The sequence below is a fragment of the Elaeis guineensis genome, chromosome 7, assembly GCF_000442705.2.
Source record: "Elaeis guineensis isolate ETL-2024a chromosome 7, EG11, whole genome shotgun sequence".
In the NCBI taxonomy this organism is placed as follows: domain Eukaryota; kingdom Viridiplantae; phylum Streptophyta; class Magnoliopsida; order Arecales; family Arecaceae; genus Elaeis; species Elaeis guineensis.
Window position 1 is genome coordinate 101,273,314 of NC_025999.2, and position 27,124 is coordinate 101,300,437.

At 35.7% G+C, this 27,124-nt stretch overlaps 1 protein-coding gene across 2 annotated transcripts in view; it reads left to right on the forward strand.

The window, feature by feature from the left end:
• The window catches only part of LOC105047997 (diacylglycerol O-acyltransferase 1-2), a 28,977-nt gene that overhangs the window by 1,130 nt on the left and 723 nt on the right, over window positions 1-27,124 (forward strand). Inside the window, exons 2-15 of one of the 2 annotated variants that reach the window (XM_010927169.4) lie at window positions 3,688-3,768; window positions 3,914-3,987; window positions 4,070-4,145; window positions 6,302-6,369; window positions 9,577-9,700; window positions 12,090-12,188; window positions 15,297-15,398; window positions 15,529-15,665; window positions 16,062-16,143; window positions 16,247-16,267; window positions 23,699-23,761; window positions 24,361-24,408; window positions 25,295-25,357; window positions 27,018-27,104. In XM_010927169.4, the coding sequence (XP_010925471.1) occupies window positions 3,688-3,768; window positions 3,914-3,987; window positions 4,070-4,145; window positions 6,302-6,369; window positions 9,577-9,700; window positions 12,090-12,188; window positions 15,297-15,398; window positions 15,529-15,665; window positions 16,062-16,143; window positions 16,247-16,267; window positions 23,699-23,761; window positions 24,361-24,408; window positions 25,295-25,357; window positions 27,018-27,104 (1,125 nt within the window). The remainder of the gene's footprint in view (window positions 1-3,687; window positions 3,769-3,913; window positions 3,988-4,069; window positions 4,146-6,301; window positions 6,370-9,576; window positions 9,701-12,089; window positions 12,189-15,296; window positions 15,399-15,528; window positions 15,666-16,061; window positions 16,144-16,246; window positions 16,268-23,698; window positions 23,762-24,360; window positions 24,409-25,294; window positions 25,358-27,017; window positions 27,105-27,124) is intronic. The other variant, XM_010927170.4, reaches the window with a different exon arrangement.

The window sequence follows — 27,124 nt, forward strand, 5'->3', positions numbered from 1 at the left end:
GATCTGCTTTCTTAAATTTTTCCATAAGAACATGCCTCTTTATTCTTAAGATGGAAGCAATGATTCTTGTTTCTGTGATCATAGTTCTTGCTTGTTTTTTTCGAATTTTTCTATGATCAAAGATGAGCTCCATTCAAAAACATTTGGATATAGTAAATTAGTAATAAATTTGGAGTGCAGGAAGCAGGAATTTATGTACCATTTCTTTGATAAGCTTCTTTCTTAGTTTATAAGCGATGGTCTCGACAAATCGTGTCTTGCTTTAAGAGTCAGTTATGCTCATTTAATGTGACCGAGAATTTCTATGTTATTTTACTATTTGCTGAAGACGTTGCCTATCCGTTCGATCTCCCAGTTCCAGCACTGTATCGTTATGCCTATATGGGCATTGCTCAGTATATCTATGTTCATATGAGACTATTTTTTCCTGTGAGGTTCATAGTTGATGTTATATGATATTGATTCTGGTTACATCCTTGGAGTGCCATAAACATAGGAATGAAATGGTTGCTTGATAGCCATAATGAAATCTAGGCAATAATTTCAGCTATTGATTATCAAGAAATCACCAAGAATCAATCCTTAGGATGCTTAAGACATGAACTCAAACATTTATTTGTTGGAGAGACTGTTCCCTTTCTGCCAACCAATTTATAAAGCACAGTCCATATTCAAACAGGCTTTTTCTTGCTATGTTTATAGTAAATTAAAATGTTAATAAGCCATAGGCATTATATTTTCTATAATAGAAATTTACAAACTTGGGAAAACTATATCCACAAAAAAAATTGTGAGGCTTAGACAAGTCCCTGCAGTGTTTCAATGTTAAAGCTTTCTTAATGAAATATTGCACATTTAATGGTGGATTAAATTATACATCCCTGACAATTTATTGAAAACATCAAGAGTCAATATACTAAGGATTAGGTTCTTAGAATTAACCTTTCAGTTATATTATATAGCGTTGTTGTTAGCTGCAGGGACACTTATTCTAAGCTGGCCCTGTTCTAGAAGCCTCTGATGTCCTTCATAATCTTTGAAAGAAGAAATTATTCATGTCCTAAAACCTGGGCTAAATAACTGATATTGCTTTCTGAGCGTGCTTGTCGAAAGGAAGGTAACTTATTGTCTTGTTATATACTGATGTACATAATCAAAAGTATTTACAGCAAAGAGTGTTTGTAGGAAACATTATCTTGACTTGACTTTGACAATTTTCTGATAAGTGCAGATTATGATGATATTTGCATAAACTTAAATAGTGTTGGAAGTTCCATGATATTAAGACTTGTTATTCACATAAATATTTGGAAGATCTATTTGCATTGTGTTGCCAAAAGCATCACTAATGATTTATATTTTCCTTTCATGCTGTTAACATGGGAACCTAGATTAAATCATGTTCTCTCCACTACTTAACTCGAGCTCTACCTTTCCTTCTTGTAGACTATAAAGTTGGTTAAAAGTGCATTTATTTGGGTTTACAATCTTCTTAGTCAGTGTTTAGCCGGATAACAGCAAAGTGACTCTGGATTTAGGATAAATTTTGGAATTGGCTGTTCTATGTGAAATAAAATCATTACCTGAAAGACCTAATAAAGATGTTTGATGATAATCATGTATGCATGGGAGTAGGTGAGGTGGTGGAGATGGATGGGTTGCTTTATTTTCTCATTAGCTTGGACAGTTGGGTAAGCCGATTGTATTGTCCTCTTTTCTTCTTTGCCAGTGCAATCGATTTACGAAGCTTGAAAACCGGTCTCCTGTGTTGTTTCCCAACTAGAAAACATGGTACTTACCACCTTCATGTACATTCACTTGTCTGAAATATATGGTGTTACTGCCTTTTTATATGATCTCTGCTTCCCACAGATGATGGTTTGTGGGCCACAAAGAAGTGTTGCAATAATCTTCTTAGAAGAACTGAGGATGTGGATTACAATTTTGCACTGAGTATCACAGTGGCTGTTTTAGCTATTGTAGCACTGTAATAAAATACACTATGAGACAGTCTTTCATTTTCTATCTCTTGGTAAGAAGAGCTTTAGAATCATTCTTATTTTTCTCCTTGAATATGATTGCAGACTAACCTTTTAAGCTACTTGGTTTTAATTTCCTGGAAGTCTTCAATTTCCCAATTTGGAAGGTTCTCTTTGTAAGGTTTTGTCCTGGATAAATCTTCTTGCTTACAATTTTTAAAGAATGAAGTAAATGTTACAATCTACTAAAGTTGATGGCGTATGACTGGTTCCTAAATAGCTTATATGGCTCAAATAACTTATTATGGAAACAGGACTTATCAAATAAAATAAAACAAACCTTTTGTTGAACATCCTTATGCCTGAACATGTTTCATGGATTTATGTGTCTCTGTATGTACATACATCGATATGCATGTATTTATGTGTTTGCTTTTGCATGCTGTTCAGAATAGGGGAAACCACTTCAATAATCTGACACATGCTCATACTCCCTTCCTACCCACCATCTGCACAATGCAAGGATTTAACTACCTATAGGTGGTACATGGCGGTATGTTTGCGCTTGCTTCTGCATGCTGTTGTGCATAGGGAGAAGTGTTGCTTTGCATGCTGTTGTGTGCAGGGAGAAATCACTTAAATAATCAACACATGCTCATGTTTCCCTCCTACCCCTAGTGCACAATGCAACGATTTTACTGTCTATTAGTGGTACATGGCTGTATGTGATCTTGGCTGCACCACAACATTACCAACAGGAAAACTGTTCGGTTCATATAGACCATGAGGACTTGTATGGTAGTGTATTCCATGGGTAGTCTAATATAGCTTGATATGCATTGGCTCGTTGTAGACTTGCACCAAGGTACAGTTGGACCTACCAAAGTCTGAAGATCATTCAATGAGTCCTTTTTTCCTTTTATGAGTCTTCCTGATATTTCCTGAATTTATTTCTTTCGCTTTCTTTTTTTTTTATATATTGGTAATCTTTGTTTGATCTATATAACATTGCGTTATGTAGACTACTTCAGAAAATGCAGTGCATGTATGAAGAATTTGTTGTTAATGATCCAAAGTTTCTTCAGTAGAACTTTAGACTTCTTGATATTCTCTGTCTCCCAGTATGCTCTCACAAAAATGTGACCCACTATAGGACCATTTCTTTAAAATAAAACTCAGAAACCATAAAATACTTATCTTATTTCCTATGTGCCAAGTCTTGGTCCAGCTGATCAAATCTGATCCTGATGTGTGGTTAAGTAGCAAATTTTAGAAATTCTTGTTTGATCTTGCCCTTCAAAATTGCCCAGGGGTTTATCAAGTGTTTTTGCTGGATGTTTATATAACATCTAAATATATTTATAATCCCATGTATAACCATATTCCCATGTCTATTCAATATTGAAGTTACACAGACCATAAATGTTTTGTACTTGCATTAGCAAGCTATATTATTATGTCTTTTTCTTTTTTTTGAGAAGCATAGGGATTCATCCATATGAATAGTGAATCATACAACATAGTTGTTGTGCTCTGTGAAATTTTTCCCAGTTAACTTGGACACACATGATGAGGCTAGTCATGGGGATTCTATTAACAACAGTAATTGCTTGTTTTGGCAAGAGCTTTTGTGTTAATTCTTTCTCTATATGTTTGTGTTGGAACTTGGAACTATGTAGCGCTAATTATCAAATATGCTTTGTGACAGAGCCATGCAGGTCTTTTGAACCTCTGTATAGTAGTGCTTATTGCGGTGAACAGCAGGCTTATTATTGAGAACTTGATGAAGGTTTTCCAATTTCTTCTTTTAAGTTTTAACAAAGCAGTGTTTGCTTCCCCCTCTCTCTTCTTTGTGTGTTTCTCCCTCCATGCATGCTCATCCCTTTTTTTAGCAATTGCTGTTTGCATGAGATGATCTTGTTTGCTATTTTCAGTATGGCCTATTAATTAGAGCTGGATATTGGTTCAGTTCAAAATCAGTCAGAGATTGGCCACTCCTGATGTGTTGGTAATGCTTTTGTCCTTTACCACTACTTTTTGCATTTCATTACATGTTATTACATTTTGTTCTTACTTTCTCTGATTTGCAGCCTCACGCTGCCTGCTTTCCCTCTCGGTGCTTTCATGGTTGAAAAGCTGGCCCAGCACAAATTCATTTCTGAGCCAGTAAGTAGTTACATGATGTACATCTTATCTTAATTGCAGTATGTCTCAAGTCATCTTTCAACATAGGGCTTATGAGAGATTCTTTCTTGGATTATTTTTATGTGGGCTGGTGTTTTTGATCAATCATACTTGTTTGGTATGAAAGACAAGGTTTTAAATAATGTGGGATGGGGCTTTCCCAGTTTTTTTATGGAATGAGATGCTCCATGTACCAATACTTGGACAGCGGTTGGCTTGTCATGTTTCGGTCCATTTCTGGACTCATCATATGCCAACACTGATGATAGTGCCCTGTCCTAGTACTTAGATGGTAGGATGCCCTGCCATTCCATTGGTATTTAAAACCTTGACAAAACATAAGATGCACATTGCTAGAGGAGACATCTAAAATGTGTGTGGTTGGTCCTATACACATCCATCCTCAAGTTTTACTGAAGCCTTTGCATTGCTGATGTGGAAAACATATTTTGGGAAACAACTATATTTTCTTGATCTTGGTAGTTTGCATGAATCAAATAATGATTGAAACAACGTTTATTAAAGGATATTAACATAAATTTAACAAAATTATCTATGTCATAAGAAGCCGATGCTTTGACACGTTTTCGTGGATCATGTCTTGCATCAGTATGAGATTTTTTTTTTATGACACCACACTTCCAATATGACATCAGTATGAGAAGTTTTTATGACATCAGTATGGATCATGTCTTGCTTCATCATTGGAAATCCTCCATTTCTCCAACTACTTTTTGCATAATTAGTCCCTTCTTTGATTAATGGCTATTTCTGCCCTTCCTTACACTTGCATCTTACTAGTTTAGTTGTTTCTCAGTTGTTTTATTTTCTACTTGGAACAAATCCTACCTTTTTGTAGGTATAGATTTATTTATGACTATTATCAATGTGCAATCCAACTAAGTTCTATGTTAATTTTCTGCTTTGTATAATGTTGATCAAAATCCTAAGATGTAACAACCTAGGACCTTACCAAAAGGACTAGTTAGAAGTTATTATTTGGGTTCCTTGGTCCTGTGTAACTACTCAAGATAGCACATACGCAATGTGGGACTTAGCATGGGTTATCTTGCACTTCCCTCTCGAAGCTATGGTATCCTTAAGAAGCTCAATCACAAGCACCATGACTGGCTTGTGGTTAACCACCAAAGGGCTAGTGTTGTAGTGTCTCTTAGTCCACAAGGGCCATAGGATAGGCTAGGTGTGCTCTGATGACCCAGGACCTTGCTTAAAGGGGCTAGCCAAAAGTCATTATTTAAATCCTTGGCCTTGTCTAAGTTCTCAAGATCTACTCCACATATACCCAATATGGGATTAAAGGCATGCCAGCACAGGTCTTAACACAATATAGTCATCACACATTCATGAGATGTAATGAATCTATTTGGGTCCCTCAACCAGCTCTTGTTAGACAACACTGACTGACATGATGTTCAAGCGTGCTTTTCCACAGCTGCATGTAAAGTTTGACACCAATGAGCGATTCTCTGGCGAATTGGTTCTTGTGTGCTTGTTTGACCCCATGATATATCTTGAGCTACTTTATGAGAATCATTCCATCTCCAAGAATTGGACATTTTTCTTTGGGTAGTTTTCAAATGTTTCCAAACCTTTCTTATTAAGCTATTTCAAATGTCACTAAATCATTTTTTTGATGAATTTGTACAATGTGCATGTTGTAATATTGATTAATTCCCCAAAATATCTGCTTGACATCAGTGCTTTAGAAGATGGCTGCCTCACTGAGGCTCCTACCTAGTGCGTGCCTAGGTTCCTTCCTATTATGTAGGTGCTGTGGTGGCTTTGTGGCCACCTGTTTACCATCTGCAGTCCTTTTTTTTTTTTTGTTAAATTCACTTGTTATAGGTTTGTCATTTGTCCTGTGCATGCAAGGATATGATGTTGATATCCATTAGGCAATCAGTTATCTTGTAGCCTCATATTGTTAATTTGTTTTGGTTAATATGTTCCTATATGAGCTTGGTGCAATATTTAGCTTGTATCACCTTAATTCTCTGCATGATATGTCCTTATTTCGAAAATGATGATGCCACAAGATCTTGTAACTGTTATTTATCTTATTTTCATTTACGTATTGCAGTTCTAATTCCCTTGTGGCTTTTTACTATTGTTTGCAGGTTGTTATCACACTTCATGTAATAATTACAACAGCTGAAATCTTGTATCCAGTTATTGTGATTCTTAGGTATGGATTTTTTTTCTTCCCATTTTTTTTTTAATTTCAAGATATATAGTTGATTTTGATTACTATGATTTTTTTTGTGAATAATATTTATCTGTTTCTGTGGCTATTTCCTGAAGTTAACCTGAGTAAAAACATGAAAAACCTAAGATTTTGATGTTGACTTGTTTTCAGTTTATCAACATGGTTGCGTTCTTGCATTTTGTAATTCGACTAAGTAATCTGTAAGCGATCATGCATATTCAGAATCTATATTAGAAATTACAGCTCATACGTTAGTAGATTATCTATCTGCCTCAACTTAAATAGGCTGTGGTTTTTGTCAGAAAGACTACCCGTGTTTTAAGGGAGATACCACTGTCCTTGGCACACTATGACTTGCACACTTGCTGTTTGTTTGCTCTTGTAAATGGAAGTATTTAGTTCAAATTTTATGCATAGAATGGCATATCTATGCCTTCACAGCTAGAGCAACTAAAACTAGATCACAGGAGGAGCTTAATAAAAATTAATACAGAATCATGATGATAATTTTTTGCTCATAGCTGGATGTAAAGAACTCAAAGTTCTCCTAGCTCCACATGTATGTGAGTCTGTGACCCCTGCTTAATTTCCTTTATGCCTGGGTGGAACTTGCTCAACATCCTTGCCCTAGGACTTGAAGAAATTCCGGGTGCAAGGTTCACCTTTAGGAATAAGACTTACGCCATACAATCACTGCCACGCATATTGCAAAGCTTCCTTAGAAGGCCCTTAATTTTATTTTGCAGCTAGTTAATTCTTGCTTGGCTGCAAATGCTGTATCTACCTCTTATACAAGAGCCTACCTACCTACTCTTTCAAGCATAAGATGGTGGCATTTAATAGAACATCCATTGGCTAGGAGCAATAGAATCTTTGACACACTTCCTTATGCATGATATCCAGCTAAAGATATTTAAATTTTTGTGAGAACCTTGTACAACAACCTTGCAGAATTTGTGCCCTTAAGAACTCTAGCTAGTCTTCCATCTTTTTGGCTTTCTCTGCCTTAGAAAGGGGTGCCCATCACTTGCATGTGCAGCATTGAGTGCGTCGTCCCTCTTATCATTCATATGCTTGAGAGAAATTGCTTGCCTGTGAAAATGCAAACAATCACTCTGCATCCTCACTGTGTATATGCTTACATAGCACGTGCATGTGTTGCTAGCAAGCACACACCCCATGATTTCATACACTCCTAGACACCTTTGGAATTCTAGATGGCCAAGGAGGCAGAAAGTCAAAAAAATGAAATAAATTTTATCCTAGAAGAAAAAAATATGCTTTTTCTGTCGTACAAGGATGAACATGAGCATATAAGCAATGAGGAGCTAAGTAGATTCGTGACCATATGATAAAACAGACATGTGCAAACATCACTGAAGGATCAACTGTACTATTGTTACCTGGATACTCACATCCAGCTCAAAAATTCCTTGTCGGATATTTAACCAACTTGGATGTGTATTGGATACTTCAATATTAATGAAGTTTTAGGCACTTTTAAAGACTTGAAGAGAGTTGAACTCTTCCAATAATGAGTGAGTTGAATTCTTCCAACAATGAGTTTGATCCTCTAATTTGATATTAGCGGTAGTTATTCTTTTTCGAGATTTTTTGAGCATTGGAACAACTTTGCAAAATATTATTTTGCTAATATCCTCAAGTTAATTAGGAACTTTGAATAAGAAACATGAACACTGAAAGATCTTTTTAACTTTTTCTTTTTAGTGCTTAAATAGATAATTTTTAAAGGGATAAATGGATAATTTAGTTAAATTTATATGTTATCTTACATATCATTGTATCTATCTTTTCCCCTCTTGCTGAGTCAGGCACTTGGATACGTGATTGAATCTGATTCTCATTTTGTTTTTGTGCAACACTAGCAACTATTGAAGAAGGCAGACCCCTTTTTTTTCAGCATGGGCACAGTGGAGTGAATCTTGGATTACTTAGTATCAGATGGAAAGTTAGCAAAGCCCCCAATCAAACCCCTACCACCTGAAAGAAAAAAAAGACTGAGAAGGATACAAATTACGCAATATGAGAATATCTTATAAGGAGGAGTAGTTGTTCAATTAAATTTTGTGTAGTCATATTTAGGATAAATGCATTACTCATCATTGGATGAATTTGTTGTATGCTATATGATGTCGGTAAGTTAATGAAACAACATAGGCCATGTCACACACACCAAAACTTGTACTGTATTTTCTACTAAGAGTTAACTCATTTTTCTATGAAAATATAATCCTTTTTCGTGACTTTCGTACATTCTGTGTTTGGCCTACATGATGATAGAAATCCATCTTTTTCATGATAGGGCCTCATTTGTTCTTTGACACGTGTTCCTACCGTCTCAGTCAATGCTTCAATAATTGTCAATTGATGCAAGTAGTAGACAACTAGACATCCTATATAAAATTGACTTAATGTGTCAAAAATGATGATGTTAAATTGTTAATCCTTGAGATTCATGCAGACAAAGGAAAAGATTGAGAGAAATAATCAGTTCAAATGACTCATCGATGTGCAGCATTGGTCTGATATAATTCTACTATGTTGCACATCATGTGTTCAATTTGAAGGATTGTGAAGGGACAACAAAGAAGTAGAAGTTCATATAAAATGAACAATGACATAGTTTTTTTGTTAAGTCAACCTCCAAATGGTTTGAGCATGCCTTCTTCTTCAAGTATATTTGAGATCATGAATACTTCTTTTCATGTTTTATGGACAAAAGAACTGTTCATTGAACAGGAAGTTGGGAAGGAAAGCCCAAATTTATATGATATATAGTGATGTAGGAACTGCAGTGGTGGATATATCACTTGTAAGAGTGGAAAGGGGAAAAAAGAAAAAGAAAAGTATAACCCATTAAGAATGTATATGTATATATGCTCTACTGAGGATAAATTTTTCTGTAACACATTGGTATATTGGGTTAATCTCTGATATTTCCTACAACATAGGAGACTTAGTGGTGGTTCATGCAAGCACTTTCAAGATCTAAATATGATCCTAAGGAAATTTTATAAGTGTGTCGCAAAATAGATAATCGGGATAGCTCAAGAGTCAAGACAGCTCTCTTGTTGTCCATTTATTTAGTTCAGCAACAATGTTCTTGTACTGTCAAAATTCTTGTATATCTTTTCTTATTATTATTTGTTTTTGATGACATTGCAGGTGTGATTCTGCTGTTTTATCTGGCATCACATTGATGCTCTTTGCAAGTGTTGTTTGGTTAAAGCTTGTGTCATATGCACATACTAATTATGATATGAGGACACTGTCTAAATCTCTTGATAAGGTAAAACGCCCTTCTTGTTTGTTAACAGATAAGAAACTACAATAGTTCGGTGGATGCTTATACCTGGATGAGTTTCCTTTTTTTCTTTTTTTTCCTCTAAACTTTTTGATGCAGTGAGAATTATTTAATAAAGCTCATGAGTCGAGTTTTTTTTTTTTTTTTGAATCACTAACTACAGAATGACTACTTGCAAGCATAAAGCATGAATGCAAAACACAATGATGTATACACACATATACACACCCATATATACATACATGCATGCATGCATATAGATATACATACATGTGTACTTATATATAGAGATATGCACATGGATAAATAAACATACATAGATATTGATATGCTTTTATGTACTTATACACATATATACATATACCTATGTATACATACACACACACACACAAATTGTGTGGAGTACCTACAGGGGAGAGACCGATGTGAGGAATTCTTGCTATAGGAGTAGTAGGTAGCATTCTTTACTGTTGCATTAGGAACCCCAGTGGTTAAACACAAGGAGGATACTATTTCTGTCTTCAAATTGAAGATAAACCTGCTTCATCTCTCTCTTGCAGCTTAAACTTCCTTTCCCAAATATATCGTTCTCTATCCTCAGATCGAATTTTTTTAAAGAAACGAAAAAGAACTTTAATTAGGTTACTAAAGCTAGTCTTTGCATTGCAAACCTTCACTTAGAGCATAAAAGTATTTCAAAAATTTTTTAAATTTTGACATTTAAATGTGTATGAGTATATTTATTTTTGAGAGTGCAATTACTAGCTGATTTTAATTGCAAACATACTCCATGTTGGTAGTAGATTTAATTAGAACACAGTTGTAGTGGATGCTATAATTAATTGTGCAAAACTGCAAACAGTTGATATTGATATCTAAATGTAAAGATGTAAAAAACATGCAATTCAATCAACTAGCTTCACAAGATGATGACAACATGGAATACTCTACTGTCCGGAGCTGCCCAGTTTGGGGTGTACTAAGCCATACCGAGGGAAGCCCTAGTCCGCCTCTCGGTTCAAAAAATCGGCGAGGGAGAAGGAGATAGAGGAAAAGAGGGAGAGGGAGGGCTTTTTTTTGTTGGGTGGAGGGGGAGCTTTTTTTTTTTTTTGTGGTTTTTAAGTGAAGACAGTGCTGAGGATAGAAGCCCTCTTTCTGCCCCCATCTCTCTTTCTCTCTCTCCCCCCCTCTCCCTCTTCCCTCCCTTGCTGGCTCTCCCTTTGTCAGTACACTATGGAATGGACTAGCATGGTACGGTACTGTACCGTGCCGCCAGCCAACTGGAATGGGTGCCGGTACCAATACCATATACCTTGGATGACAATATATTCTTCTTCTTCTTTTCTTTTGATGTTGTGCCATGTAAGAAACCTTGTAAAAGGTTTGGGTAGCTAAATACTCCTTTTTCTTCCTTGAATCTATTAAATGCTTCTCGTGCATTAGGATCAGATCTTGTTTCAGATTTGGACCCTAACCACGTAGTCATGCCATCTAATCTTAGATGTAGATATGTTTGGTATGATGTCCCCCATTGTTCACCTTTTATGTGTATTACCGTAGACAGTTAAACTTGGTTGCACTACTGGTGAGATACTAGAGATCATCAAAGATAACAAATGATGTCTAATAAAATTTTCGATAGAGTAAATTCTAACTTTTGAATAATGGTTTTGTTAAAGATGACACAATATCAATTTTTTGATCCAAGCAAATATTTGGTTGCTAAGAAACTTATTATATAGTCCAACGAGTATTAAGGATCTTTTTCAGATAATAGAAAAAAAAAAGTTTTGTTATTAATGGCCGATGCTGCTGTTCAGCTTTGGAAGGTTCTATACCTTGTCCTGATCAAACCATATTGATTCCTTTTTTCAAGGAATGACTATATTTTAGACTGTCTGATATATTGGTCTCCTATGAAAGAAAACTGAAATTTAACGCACTTCCTTTTCTTTCCGTGACTTTGAAATTGTTTCTTCCTTCTCCAAGCCCATTATTCAGTCGTTGTTTCTATCTTTATGCTAATGTTCTATAAGTTATTTACAAGCCCTGCTAAGGACAAGGATGTCGATTTCATTTGCTTCTTCTTGGCAAGAATGTCAATGTCATGGATTTATTCATTCTTACTTATGAAAGGATATATGAATGGCCTATGTGATGAAAGTTATTCTTCAAAATATATTTTTGTGTTAAACTTTTCCTGCAATGATTATGTTCGACCTTTTCTCCTTTCTTTTGCTGGCTGCAATTGGTTGGATAATTGTCGTCTTGACTTTTGAGTAGCTCAGGAAGTCTATAAGTTTAGCGTACATAAATCAAGAAGCAAGTAGTCAACCATTTGCGCAGTTATGGTGTTCTTTTCTTTTGTGGGCAGGAGGATCTGTATTCAAATTGTCCTGAGATTGGTGACCTGAAAGGTGTCAGCTTCAAAAGTTTAGTATACTTCATGGTGGCTCCCACACTTTGTTACCAGGTTTTTTTTTTTTTTCTTTGACTTGAGACTTTAATTTGTTCCTTCTCTTTTAATGTTATCATTGAGGCCAGTATCTTCTACTGCATGTTAGAGAAATTGTTGGCATCTCTTTGCACTAGTTTTATTCATTTAACCACCGGTTATCCTCCCTTATGCTGTTCTGTACACTTGCATGGCTCGCATGTTCACATCCATCAATTATATGAGTGCAGCTCAAAGCATTAGAGGGAAACCAAACTGTTGAAAATACCACTAGCAAATCAAGGTTGGAAAGGATCCTCTTTCCTCTAAAAGGTCTAAAAAGAATACATGTGCAGGTAAGAAAATGATGGAGCACCTCCCATTCTCAAGAGGATTGAAGGGCATCTTTCTCCTTGCTTTCTCAAGAGAGTAAAAGGGTCAAATATATCTCTAAGGTGTTTCCAACTTTCTGTATGAGACTAATGTAAATAAATATGTGAAGGACTGACTTCACTTTTTCAGATGGACTGAACCTGGTTTTAATAATGTCATCCAAACATGGAAATGATGCCTGATGATATAATGCCAGGGATGTGGTTTAGGTCTGCTGCGAAGTGAAAACTTACTTTCCACTTTGAGCCTGCCTGCTATACGGAACAGACTTCAAGATTCATCCTTCCCGTCGTCTGCTCAGCAGTGCACTGAGAAGTTATTGCAAAGGACCTTGCAAATCTTAAAATCCTCTTCATTTATTGCAAGCAGTTCTGGAGTGAACACTCAGATTATATTGTGCAGCAGACCTAAATCACACTCCTAATGACAACCGGTATTTTAAACCACAAGGATTAGATGGATAAAATTAAATGGATGTGAGTCTGTAAAAAAAAAGCAGACATAAATTGAAAGTTCACGTGCTGGAAATGACCTTGTGTATCACAATAGATGCTGTCAGTCTGCTGAAAATGATAAAAAAATGCTACTTGAAAAAAGGCCTTTTCAGTAATTCTGTCCCTCTGTTACATCTTGTATAAAATACCAACGTATTTCTAACTCATTATCTCCAGATAATAACTTAAGCTTTAATCAACATGTATAGTGTACTCACAATGCCGTAACCCTAAAATGCTGACCCAGAAATGTTTGTTGTCTCTGTGGAAAGCCACCACAAATATGTCAACCATGCCCTTGATGTTTAGAGCTCTCTAAAATTTTCTCTTGCTTGCCAATTGGTACTATTTTGTTATAGCCATGCTTTGCTTAAAAGATTTGATTGATCTTGAATGTACCCATAAGAGGCTGCTTAATGGACTGGCCTGATAAATTGTCTCTACATTTGGCCCAGCTGGTCCAATCATTCCTTGTCTAGTATGGATCTGCATATAGTACTAGTTATGTCCACTCACTTACAACCTGTTGGTTCTGGGGCATAATTATTATGGAGAACCTGCATGGTCCAGTCTGTTACAATCAAGGTTTTTAATATGAACTGCTGGGGACTAAAATGTGTAATCTCTGTTCTGCAGATTATAGTATGTGATACCCTTTCAAAGCAGCAGGCCTGTGAAAACCAATAATGTGGTCAGTGCAAAATCGAACTGAGCCTCTAGCCATATTAAAGACTGAATTTTCCAACCTTTAGTCTCAAGATTTTCATATGTGAAAATTTGTTCAATGACAAGAGTCCTATGTGATCCATGATTTTAGGAGAAACCTAAAATCTAACTGTGCTTGTAGGCATATATTCAGACGTCCTCAGTGTTGCCTTTGAGGTGTATATATTTACCTGTCAGCTCTTTACTCACCTTTAGGACCAAAAAGTCTGCTTCGAGCACCTAACAGCTTTAACTTTTGTAGTAGTAGTTTTTGATTTTGTGTTGGCTAAAATGTAGATGCTAAAGCACTTCTTTCCCATTGGTAATATACTGATATTTGTCTCAAAAGCATTTGCTAAGCCACAATTAGAGGATGAAATGTTGAACATCAGAAGAATCTCCATCTCCCTATTCTGTCATCTCCTATCCTTGAGGGGAGTTACTAGTGCAGCAAACATATGTTGTCCACCTATTACTGCATAAATATCTGAGTAGCTCTCAGATGAGTTTCACTTAAAGCAGTGGCCAGCTTATACATTGAACCTACATAATATCATGAACTATCTAGTTTGGCTGACGGAATCTTTCTGCAGTACATTCTGCCTAACTAAATTCATCTGGTTAATTGTTGCGATGACCCGCAGCAGTGTGATATTTTACGTTAGATGTATTTTTATGGCACTACAGCTTGTCCTGTCTGCCTTACTCTTTGATTTCTGCAAAACAGCTTGAAGCATATTTGTGATAGTGCCACTGATTGACAGCTGGCTATGGCCTGTTATTTTCTTTATCTCATAGCAGACCAAGAAGCAGAGTGTCATCTTGTGGTTCAATTTTTTGGGGTCATTACAATGTTTGTTGGCAATTGGAGTTACACCAAATATATGTCTTTATTTGTCATGATTTTCTTATACCTATGTTCTCTGTACTTCATATTTTTTTGTTATATTACTAATATGCAATCACCTACCACATGAACACTTGGATTTCTCCTTCATGAACTCTGTGAGGAAAAATAGGATGAAGAGCTATACATAACATTGTATAACATAGGTTCCATGTATGCTTTTTATTATTGTATTCTTTAGATCATGCTTTATTGACTTAGTGAGAGCAGCCCTACATCATATGGTTGTCTAAGGCTTCATCCCTCCTGAGTAGATTCATGCACCTTTTCTGCTTGTTAGTAAAATAAGGCTACTATTTAAAGGTCTACTTTGTATAGCATTTCTCTCTTCTACATTTCTTAGCTTCTTAAATTCATTTGACCATTTCTCATTCTACGAAATTTCTACTTAAATTTCATCAACTTTGTTATATGTTGTTTTGATTCTTCGTATGCCATTCAAAATCTTTTGGGTTGAATATCCAACCATAAAATTTGCTTCCTTCTTTGCGTGGATATTACCAAATTGCCCTATTATATTTGTTCATCTCACTTTATACTTTTGGTTAGATTCTTGTAGGTTTGATCCTCCATTTGCTAGTTTTGTTTAATCATGAAGCATGATATCATTTTTACATGGATTTTCATACTTCTTCATGTTAAATGTAGCCAAACTATCCTCGTACAACATGCATTAGAAAAGGCTGGGTGATTCGCCAGCTTGTTAAGTTGGTGATTTTTACAGGTTTAATGGGCTTCATCATTGAGCAAGTAAGTATTTCTGGCTTCCTCTCTTTAAGAAAAAAATAATAAACTCAGTTATAGTTGTAGGATAGGTTTATTGGAAAAGAAATTACATAAACCCAATTGTAAGATAGATTTATTGGAAAAATATTTGCAGTACATAAACCCGATCGTCCAGAATTCTCAGCATCCACTGAAAGGGAACTTTTTGAATGCTATAGAGAGAGTCTTGAAGCTATCAGTACCAACTTTATATGTGTGGCTTTGTATGTTCTATTGCTTTTTCCATCTATGGTAAGGCTTTGCATATTAATTTGCATAAGCTTATCTTGTTACCTGTTGATTTCCTATCATTTAAAGAAATGCTAATCATTTATTACTCTCCAAAAGAAGTGTAGGTTATTTTGAAGTTTTAGAATTATGCGGATGCAAACCTTCTAATATAAAAACTAAATTTCTAATTAAAGCATAAAATCTCCACCCATTTTTTTTCAAAGGAGTGAGAACCAAGTAGTCAGTGTCTTTTGATCTTCAGTATTACTTATAATCAGTTTATTTATACCAAATCTTTTTACACTCTAAAACTGTTCAACACTGCTTGCAGTTTCAAATATAGAAGAATAGCAAGTAGCAACTTTGGATCGTTTAGTTTGACAGTTTTGACTTCAAACATCATCTATGTTCATGTAGGTTGAATATTCTTGCTGAACTCCTTTGCTTTGGTGATCGTGAGTTTTACAAAGATTGGTGGAATGCGAAAACAATTGAAGAGGTAGGTTCAAATGTAAATGGGTAACTAATGTAGGAGTTTAATAAATTACTTTATTAATATGTTCTGTCTTTTTACATGCACTGCTTTCATGGGATTGCACCAGTATTGGAGAATGTGGAACATGGTACATCTCTTCCTCACTCTTACTTTCCTCTTTGGGCACATAGCTCCTTATTTTTTAATCACCTATGATTTGTTTTGTGAACCTAAGAATTTACTTTAGTTACAAAAAAACAAACATATGCTTTGATTTAAGATTAATATTTTCTTCTATAATCACTTATTATTTTCTTGATAATAGTCAGCCATTTCTTTTGCTTAGAGAGTTGTGAAATCTTATTCTCTCTCTCTCTCTCTGTGTGTGTGTGTGTGTGTAATGCTTCTTATCTACTAAGTTACACCTAAGGATTGTGCAACCATCTTGAACTGCCTAGTTCGGGGCTCACTGAACCGTATCAGTGGCAAATTGGGGCAGTTCTGGCATTCAAAACAAAAAACCGGTAATGGGGAGAGGGAAAAGGAAAAAGAGGAGAAGAGAGAGAGGGGGGAGAGAAGGAGAGGGAGAGGGAGAGAGGGCCGAGGGAGGCTATCGAAGGGCCGCGGAAGCCTTCGAAGGACCACAGGAGGGCCTTTGCCTTCCTACCAATCGAAATGGAATTGCCATCTTCACTGAAGTCGGCAAAATAAAAAAAAAAGAAATAGGGGCGGACGGTCCTTGTTTCAATCGGGAGGAGGGCGGAGAGCCTCCAACACTGCAGAGGCTTTCGCAGCCCTTCGGCAGCGTTCGCTAGCCTTTCTCATTTCCTCTCCCTCCCTCCCCCCTCTCTCTCTTCCTCTCTTGTGTTCTCCCTCTCTCCTTTCCTCTTTGTTGTGTCGGTTCGGGCTTAGCACAGAATGGCATAGGGCATTATTGAACTATGCCACCGGCCAACCGATCTAAACTCCGATGCTTGCACAGCGAACGTTGGTTACACGTCTTATAATATTCTTGAGAAATCAACTTTGCTCCACGTTTAGGAATAAAACTACAAATGTTTTCCATTATTAATTTTTATTGGATTCCATTAGTGTTATTAGAAAAGTATGTCTCATACGTATGCATCTGGCTTCGAAACTCGGTTTTGGGGACTGAAGTTTCTTTTTCAGCGGTTTTGGCGTTGTCAATGTTCTGTTTTGGAGTTTCAATCAAAAAATCAAGAAAATATCATAAAATGAATAAATCAGGAAATTTATTGCATGACATTTTAGAATATTTTATCTTATATACATTCTCATTCTTTATACATTTACAATTTAAGGCTGAAGTTAATATTTCATAAAGTGAAATTATGTATATTAGTATTTTATATTTTGTGTGCGTATAATTTACTTTCTGATCTTCAGTTGGTTGAAAATTCATTATATAGGTAAATGGAAATTGTGATGCATTTGGGTTCCTAAAGCTTTTCTTTTTTTTTTATTTCTTTTTCAATTTTCAGAACTCACACATATATTAAAGTCAGGTACTTGTAGTCATGATTCCATATTTCCATGGTTAAGTGGTATATACTCAGATAGTTGCAGTTATGAAATTTTATATTTATATATGCTAAAAAGGATATTTTCTATGAAATAAGTAGTATTTAATTGTTTATATTGGTTTTTTGTAGAGTAGTACTATAAAGGGTATTTTGAAGACCTCAAACTATCAAGAGTCATGTCTATTAAGAAAAAAAAGAAAATCAATAACATATAGCCAATGTGCTCAATTAATTAACAGAATGATCCCAATATAACATAAACACCAAGCAAAAACATATAAAAAGCATCTACTTTTGGTGTTAGTCAGTTTCGTCCGAAACTAGCCAAAACCAGCAAAACTGGTCAGTTTCGGCCAAAACTGATCGAATCCCAAAACTAGTGCTCAGTTTCAGTTCGGTCTCTGCTAAGATCGAAACTGATCTGATTTCAGCTACAGGAGCAGTTTCGGCTGACACTTCAAGCCTATACATGCAAGCTTATACATATAATCCTCTCCAATGACTTCATTATATGTGTCCTGATATCAGAAAAGCAGTAGGCTAGAAACATTTAGATCGACTCAAATTTCTTTTGACTTTAAATGAAACCTCCATTGTATTTTCAGAATTCCTTTCTACCCTAACTTCCTCTGTATTTTCAGAATTTCTTTTTACCCCAACAGTTTTATTTGTAATTTTTTAATCTTTCATCTGTCAATTGCATGCAAACCACAATAGTGGAACAATAATGCATATCCTACAAAGCTTAGTTGCCAAATTCAGTGCATTCTATCATGTAGTTATTTTTCTTCTAGATTTAAAGTCCAAGCAGGTATTTCAGTAGCTGCTATTTGATTTTTTGTAAGGGAACCTTTGGTTATAAGTTGAGCACGGAATTGTTTGTCGTTTGAGTTGTATAACATTAGTGAATAATTGGGTATTTTTATTCGTCATCAAGATATATAGTATTTAGAAGCTTCTTATCCTTTTCCTTGTCTTTATGCTGGTTAGCATATGATTTGCTTTGCAAATAATACTTCAATTTTTAATAGTTTCCATTGGTATATTTCTGTCAGTATCCGGTTTAATCTGTTTACATTTATAAGATTTGATGTTTCCATAATTTTGAGTTTTTTTGGTCCATGTTCTATAACACTCTATGGTAGAAGATAGTAGAGCCTATAAAACCACTGCACCATATGGAACTAGCCAACAACAGAAGATTGTGCATGACATGTTATTTGTATATATAACTAGGATGTACAGCTCATAATGTTGCAGTGTTAAAAATTAGTGTTCTCATTTAAAGATAGTGATATAATCTCTTCTATCTGGTAACTTTACTTTCTTAATAGTGATATATGGACATCGTGAAAAGGAGCTCAGAGAATCTTGCTTCTACAGTAATTGCAACTCCTAATACGAAAGGTTGAGATGTAGAGTTGATGTTCAATAATTTGGACAAGCCTTGAAAATTATGGATATGATTGTTTCACAGTTATGTAAAAGTTTGTTTGAAAGATTTCTGTTTGTTAAATTTTCACTTTAAGATAACGAGTCCAACTTTAAATTAGAAAGCAGCTGTCAAATAATGCCTATTTTATTTTTATTTTTGCCAGTATAACTTGGGATAGAATTATTACTCTCGTGACTAGGGGTACCGTGGCATCCTGTCCTCTACAGCATGACCAAACCCAGCCTGAATTTGTTTGCAATGTAGGATTGGACCTTGACCAGATCCATTCACAATTTCAGGTTGGGTTCAGCAAACTATGGCCAGGCCTAACTTTTAGCAGGCGAAGTGACATTTGAACTTTTTTTGTACTGGTATGGTCAAGTTCAATATCATCCCACTTTGGTAAAACCATATGGGACCTTGTGGAGAATAGGACCTAGATTTGAAAGAAATGAAACCCAACCAATTGACGAGGTTTTAGGTCCAGCTTATGTCTGACATTGGTTACTACAGGTCCACCTTGCCTACTTGCACTCCATTTTGTGCCTGATACTTGTACAAGAGTAGAAATTTATTATATAAGAGAATAAGGAGTCTTGCTATAGGAGAATTTGATTATTGCTCAACATTGTCTGTTTATCTTTGGGTTCCTTATCCTCATTTTTATAAAGGTATCTTTCCCAGAAATTGAACATCATCTTCACTGCCTTGTGAATTCTTTTTCATGTTGCAAGAGATTATGGTTTTAATTTTTGCGGATCTGCTTGTGAAGCTTGAGCATAAAGTCATCTAAATTGACTCTTCGCCTTTCTCAAACCTGAACTAACTTCAGATCTGATGGAATCAACAGGGATCTGAGCCAAGTCCCTTCTTGTATCATTTTTCCCTTTTGTTTTCCATGTTGGATGATGACGTGATCATGGGATATTGAAAGATAGAGTACTAATTCTGGATATTGGAAGATATACTGATTCTGAGCACTATTATGACTATTAAAGTTTTGAACTTCTCATCTAGGTATTTTGGTGTCATTATCAAAATACATTCAGTGCAGCATATCAATCCTTTTTGGAAATTGAATTGTCTTTGTAATACATGTGCATGTATGCATCCATGATGCATTATGTAGGTATGCATGTGTGTGCATGTACATGCATGCGCATGCATGTATGCAGTTGTGCATGCTATCAAGCAAAAAATAGATTTGTGAACCACGTGCATGCTGTTGTAAATGCTATCAAGGTAAATGCATATTCATAAATTTCTCCCTCAACATGGTTGTGGTTTATTGTGGATGTTACTATTCTAATTATAAATAGCCAAGATTAAATGGTTCATTGCCTTCATTCTCCTTATATGCCTGAGATAGATTATTGTTCAAATTTAAAATCATAATCATTACCAACTTACTGCCAACTGATGGAAAATCAACTGGAATGAAGTCAGAAATTAGTTTATGTATAGGAAGCCTATAAGCTGCATTACCAATGAAGTCATAGTAGATTGGTTCAGTATATGGGTCTCTGCGATAAAGATAGGAGGCCATGGTTACAGAACAAGGATATACTTTATAATGTTTCTGGAAAGAAGGTGATGTAGGATAGTCTAGACAGTAGGGGTCATAGGGTCTAGAGAAGCAAGGGTTAAACCTATAGGTAGCTGGAAATTCCAGCTATACTTTTGGCTAGAAAGAAGTCTGCTGGTGGATTATGAGGATAGATTCAAGGAGAAATAACAAACATGGCAACAACTGATTTAATTCTGCAGTACTCCAGATCTGAGAAACTAGTTAGGGGCAGAAAAGTTAGGGTTTGCAGAGATCATCCAAAAGTTGTGATGGAAGGCTGCTAGGCTCACTACAATACCAGAACAAGGTCTGCTGTGATGACATCCCTTATCTGATGTAAAAATAGATCCTGGCTGGTGGTTGTTCGTCTTCCACAGATGGCTAGCAGTGCACAGTGGCAAGGGAATATCTTTTTGTGTTGTTGGGTCTGCGGGCTATGAGCGTCAAGCATCGTTATACTGCAGATTAGTTCATGGCAGCAACAATGGAACAACCTGACCATAGAAAATAAGGAACAGAAGCAAAATGGAAGGCAGTAGAACGTAGTACAAGGAGAGGAAGGATAACACAGACTCACTTTGGGACCTAGGAAGCACACCTAAGTCTTTGAAGGCCTTGAATCCATTGTGGTATCACACTGCAGGAGTAAACCAAATATTCCATTCCTTCATTCATAATCTACATGAAGTCTGATTATATCAAACCCTAAGATTCCCTTTTTATAACAAAACAGAAATCCTAATTCGACTCTATTTTAGAATTCCAAAACTGCCCCTAACAAGGGATGGTTACTGTTTAGGGTCTGTTTGGAAAGAATAGGATTGGCCCAAATCCTATAAGATTTGGAAATCTCATGGATAAAAATCCCATTTTCTTTCCTAGCCACTATTTGGGGGATTGAATTATGGGATAAAAAACCAATAGGAAGTGGCTAATCCTATAGAAAAAAAATAATGACCTTCAGAGGTCATTATTTTTTACCTATGATTAGCAGGCTCTAGCTTCCCACCCACATCATGTTTGACTCCTCTTCGCCCATGCAATCTTCTCCCCCTCCCCCACCCTCCTCTTCCACCTCCTCCCCCTCTCCAACTGCCCTTCTCCTTCCTTGCCATCCTTTGCCTCCTCTCCCTCTCCCCAGCCGATGGCCTCCCTCTGCCCTCCACTTCCTCGCCGCCTTCGCCGGTTACTGTGAGGGCTCCTTTGACGCCCTTGCCTTCGATCTCTTCATCACCGTCCTCTGCCACACACCGCCACAACTCGGACAAAGTCCCATATGCTTGGGAGAAAACCGCAATTGGAATCTAATAAATGCTCTGATCTCCCTCAAGGTCTCTCCTTCTCCCCGGATCTTCAAAAAAGAGAATGAGATGAAAAGGAAAAGAAGTGAAAAAGAAAAAAATGATCAATCCTTGTGAGAAAAGGTCTCACCTTTTAATTTTTTTCCGTTTTTCCTTTGTTTTCGTTGATTTTTCCTATGATTTCCCCCAGTTTTATCTCTTTTTTTTACGTCCTTAGAAGGGAAGCTTAGACGATGGCTAGGGTTTTTTGTTGGGTATTTATACATAACAGTTTATAAACATTATAAATATATTATCAATCAATTATAAAATAGATGTGAACTGTGGTTTATTAGTTAAGCTAGTGGTTAGGCCATCTAAAGATTTGGAGTTCAAATCCCTATTCTCTCTTATTATATTTTTTTATAAAAATGTATTTTATATATATATATATATATATAAATAAAATTCAAGTAGCGGGTACACGATGGGCAAATTCCAAATCCACCTCGAATCCGATCAGATTTTAATTTTAAATTTCAAAGATATACAAAGATATGTTAGCTTTTTTTTATATGAATTATTTTATAATTATAATGATTAATATGATATTTTGATAATGATAAGTTTATTATTTTGGTAAAAGAAGGGGTAGAGAGAGGAGGGGAAGAGGAAGAGGAAGAAGGGAAGGAGAGGAAATCCTAATTTATCATCTCAACAGAGGATGGGAAGGATTTGATGCATAATCCTATAGGATCAAAACCTACATCCCATCATGAATTTTATCCTAAGGTTATAAATCCTAGACATCCAAACAGGCCCTTACTATTACTGTAGCATGAACAGTATCATAAACAGTAAATAGGCCTTATCAAGCTAACAATTAAAACTAAAAAGTAAAAACAGCAGGAGCTAGACAGGAAAAAACAGAAAATTGATAATTATAATTAAATTTAAGAAACATCCAATGTTGCAGTCCTTCAATGCATCACAACTTGTTCTTGATCTCCATCAGAAGGAAGGACCTTCCAAAAAAAGCTGGGTGAAGTTGAGGAAAAAGGTATGGAATATCTTCTGTTGACAAAAGATGTAACCATCTGTCTTCAGCGATAGGGAGAAAATCAATGAAACTCTTACTAAGGGGATGAGGCTTATTGTTATCTGATGGTTAATTACTTCTTTCATAAAATTTGCTCTGATCATATCCATCTATAGGTAGTTTTGATTTCCTTATTTTCAGTAAAATGACATCTTCTATTTTGATCTCTGCATTCTTCTCTCTTTAATTATTTCATTTTCTGCACATCACTTCCTCCCCTGATAAAACCTTTGGTGCCTATATAGAAAAGCAATGCAGTAGTTAAGCTCTGCAGTTTGTTTTTCTTATTTATCTATGTGTTAGCCTTATTTTCCTTGCCTTTTCCTTAAATGAGAGGCTTGCATTTAAAATCTGCAAACAGATCAAGTATCATTTCATGATCCATTGCCACTGGATAATACTTTGAGGTGCTGTAGTTTTAATTAGGATTTGACTGATTATACATAAACATGCGACATCTGTCAATTTATAGTTTTCAGGTGTTTTGTTGGTCCACACATGTTTTGTGTATTATTTTTTTTATTTGTGGATGCATTGTAGCTTTGAACTTTCATTTCTTTATGCTGCTATCTGCCTCATTAATATTGTAGCTCTGAAATGTGGATTTGTGGAACACAATTTGCTGACCATTAATGAAACTCCGATTGTTTGCAGCCTGTCCATAGATGGATGATTCGTCATATATATTTTCCCTGTATACGTAATGGCTTACCAAAGGTAATGATTTTTTCTTTGCTTTTTCAGTACATATCTTCATCCAGCTAATTTTGCAACTTTTTAATTTATAAATAAAGAAGAATAAATATATATATTGTTCCCTTTGGGTTTGTGGCGTTCTTTAGTGGTGCAATTTCTATTGGTCGAGGGATACTTGTGACTTAGATACATCACCCAAAAAAAGAAAAATCCTTGAGTCAATTTGTCAATCAATATGCTTGGATTTTAGAAACTTATGGTGATAGAATCTGTGGTTAATATTTAATAGTAATTCTGTTGTTGTCATGCATGCTGTACAAGGTCAGTGTTATTCTTATTGTTTTTGTAATGTCTAAAATTTGAAGCAAGTAATTACAGACTACATTGCTCACAAATGACCTACAATAACCATAAATTTGATGATGACTAGTATTGTTTTTGTTAATTAGAAAGAAAAGGTATGGTTTCTACGATAGAGGAATGAGCTCTCTCTCTCTCTCTCTCTCTCTCTCTCTCTGTGTGTGTGTGTGTGTAGGTCCGTTTATTAAGGTTTTGAACTAACTAGGTCCTTTTTTTAAAAAATTATATTTTCATGTATTTTTTGGACTTTTTCATTGCAGGCTGTTGCTATTTTGATTTCCTTTCTCCTTTCGGCTATATTCCATGAGGTATATTGCACTTTCTTAATTTTTACATCCTTCTTAACATGGATGTTGTCTTATTAACTGTCTGCTACCTTGATGTCACTCATCATCATATAACACATCCTCTTTAGGTTCTATACAACCCAATAGTTGTAGTAAAGAAGCTTTTGGATTTGTGAATTGTACAATTATAGCTTATATCGTTGATTTATGTTCCTTTTTCGGTATGCTTGGATATATTGGAATTGTATTGAGATAATTTAATTTTACTATCAGATATATATTACAAAGAAAAATGGGGGGGATTAAGTGAAGCAATAAGTCATAAGATTAGAGCAGATTGAGTGAGTGGAGAGGGTGCCAAAGTTGTGTGGTAACTTCTTGTTGTTGAGAGCAGAGTTAGATGATGCACGGTGGCTAGATTACTGGGCCATAGAAGAGTTCTAGGAATGCAAAATTAGCATTGTAGAAACAAGAAATTTTAAGGTGGATGTTATCTACAGGTTTAGAGGGAACCATAGAAGTTGTACCAGTTGAAGAAAAGGATCGCCTTTTGTACTGGCATTGGTCTCTAGTTTTATTTTGGATATGACTATAACCATCGAACTTCCCTCATGTCTTCTCATCTAACTCCACCCCCCTCCCCCAGCCCCCTTCTTCTGTGTCCTTCTGGGCTATATTTTCTCTTATGCTTTCTGTATACATTGTTTTGCACTGTGCACAATATGCATTTTTATTGTACCTTGAAATTTAACCCATTTGTGACATAGGTTATGTTTTTAAGCTATTGTTTTGTTTATTGCTTGTTCCTTGTTACTCTTGAGTAATGCTCTTATTTTTCTTCTGTAAAATTTAGTTACTCAACATGTCATACAATGTCTATTTATTGGCATAAACTTGATTGCTACAGATATGCATTGCTGTTCCCTGCCACATATTCAAGTTTTGGGCATTCATAGGGATAATGTTTCAGGTATTTGTAAATTTATAATACCTTGCTTTCGTGAAAGCATTTGGAACATCCCAGCATTATACTTTCGTTTGAAGGAATTCTATTATTTACCTGATACACTTTGTCTGCTTTAGTAAATCAAGTTCTCTATTTGCTTAACTTCTAACTTTAGTTCAATGAACTATGCTGACCTTGTCAGAGTTCTTTCTAGTTCTGAAGTTAACAATCATAGCATAGATGATAAGGCGGAATCCTATGATAAATCTAGTAGTTCATTGGTAAGGTCTTTTACAAGTTGGGACACATGTTCCACCAGGATACAGTAGCTTTGGAATTTTCATACAGCAAATAAAAGTCTGCCATGGTACCTGTATCTGGTCGTCAAATTGTTTTTGCCATCAGACAATCCTTATCAGCAGCCACTAATTAGTGTTCTTTACATGTTTTCCACTTTGAAGTTCCACATTTTTTGTTGTTGCTTCGTTAAGTTAGCTCAGTTCAGAGAATCCCTGACAGCTTCATTGAAATTGGCACTAGTTGCTATATGCAAATCCATTTGCTTTTGAAACAGTACAGATGGTAGATGGAAAGTCAATGGATTAAGAATAATTAGTTGCTTGATGATTTGCAATGTGCAGGTCATACATGTCTGTAAAGGTGTCCCGTAGGAAACTATTGTTCCTTTTTAGTTAAGGTTTGACGGTGTAAGTGTGAGCTCCTTTTTAATTAGCCAGGTTCGACGGTGTAAGTGTGAACAATCTGCATGTGCATATAGCTGTATCATTGATTATTATCTCTGCACCCTTTTTAACCTATTTATGGTTCGCAGAAATTAACAAATATCAGTGTTACTAGCAGCATTTTGTCTGTCTGCTTGGATCAATTAATATGTCCAATCATTATCTACACCTTTTCTTGCTGAAATTAGTGATTGGGGGCCCACTATTAGTACAATAGTCAATAAAGGATTAGGCTGATCTTATTAAATGAGAAAGTCTTTGGTGCACCGCATGTGGTGCAGCAAAAAATATACCGTCCCATCTTATTGGGCCACGTAGCTATCGCTTTCCAACGCACATTTAGTGTCTGCAGTTTTGCTTTTTTGTTTAAAATTTTGAATGACGAAAATATCTCTATTCTTTTGTCATCCTGCTGTCAAATTATGACTTTATGCATGACAACAAGTCATAGGTATTTTCATTATTTAAAAATTTTATAAATTTTCAGTGATGATAATGTTCTCTCTTTATGACTTCCTGTTGCGCAAGAAGTCATAATTTGATAATTTTTTTAAAAGATAAGAGGTATTTTCGTCATTAAAAATTTCAAATGAAAAAGGAGAACTATTAAATGCGGCTATATGATCTAATAAGATGGGGCAGTGCATTTTTGCTGCACCACATGCAGTGAACAAAGAATTACTCCCTATTAAATTCTGGAGTTTGGTTGTCTTGGTTGCTACTCAAATTTCTGTACCAGTCATTTAGCTGTAAGTTCCTTCGATAGGTTCTGCCCTTTTTTATCGCAATAAAAACCACAGGAATACCAGCTTTTTTTCATTAATGGAAAATAATATATTATGAAATCTTCCTGGCAATCTATAAATTATTTATGTTCTCGAGTTATTTGAAGAAAGATGACTGTGTTGTTCGCTCATGCGCTTATATAAATTCCGTGCCAGATTCCCCTTGTCATCCTGACGAAGTACCTCCAGCATAAATTCACAAACAGTATGGTATGTTCTCATTTCAGGGCAATTGTTGATCGGGTAAATGTATTTCTAATTTA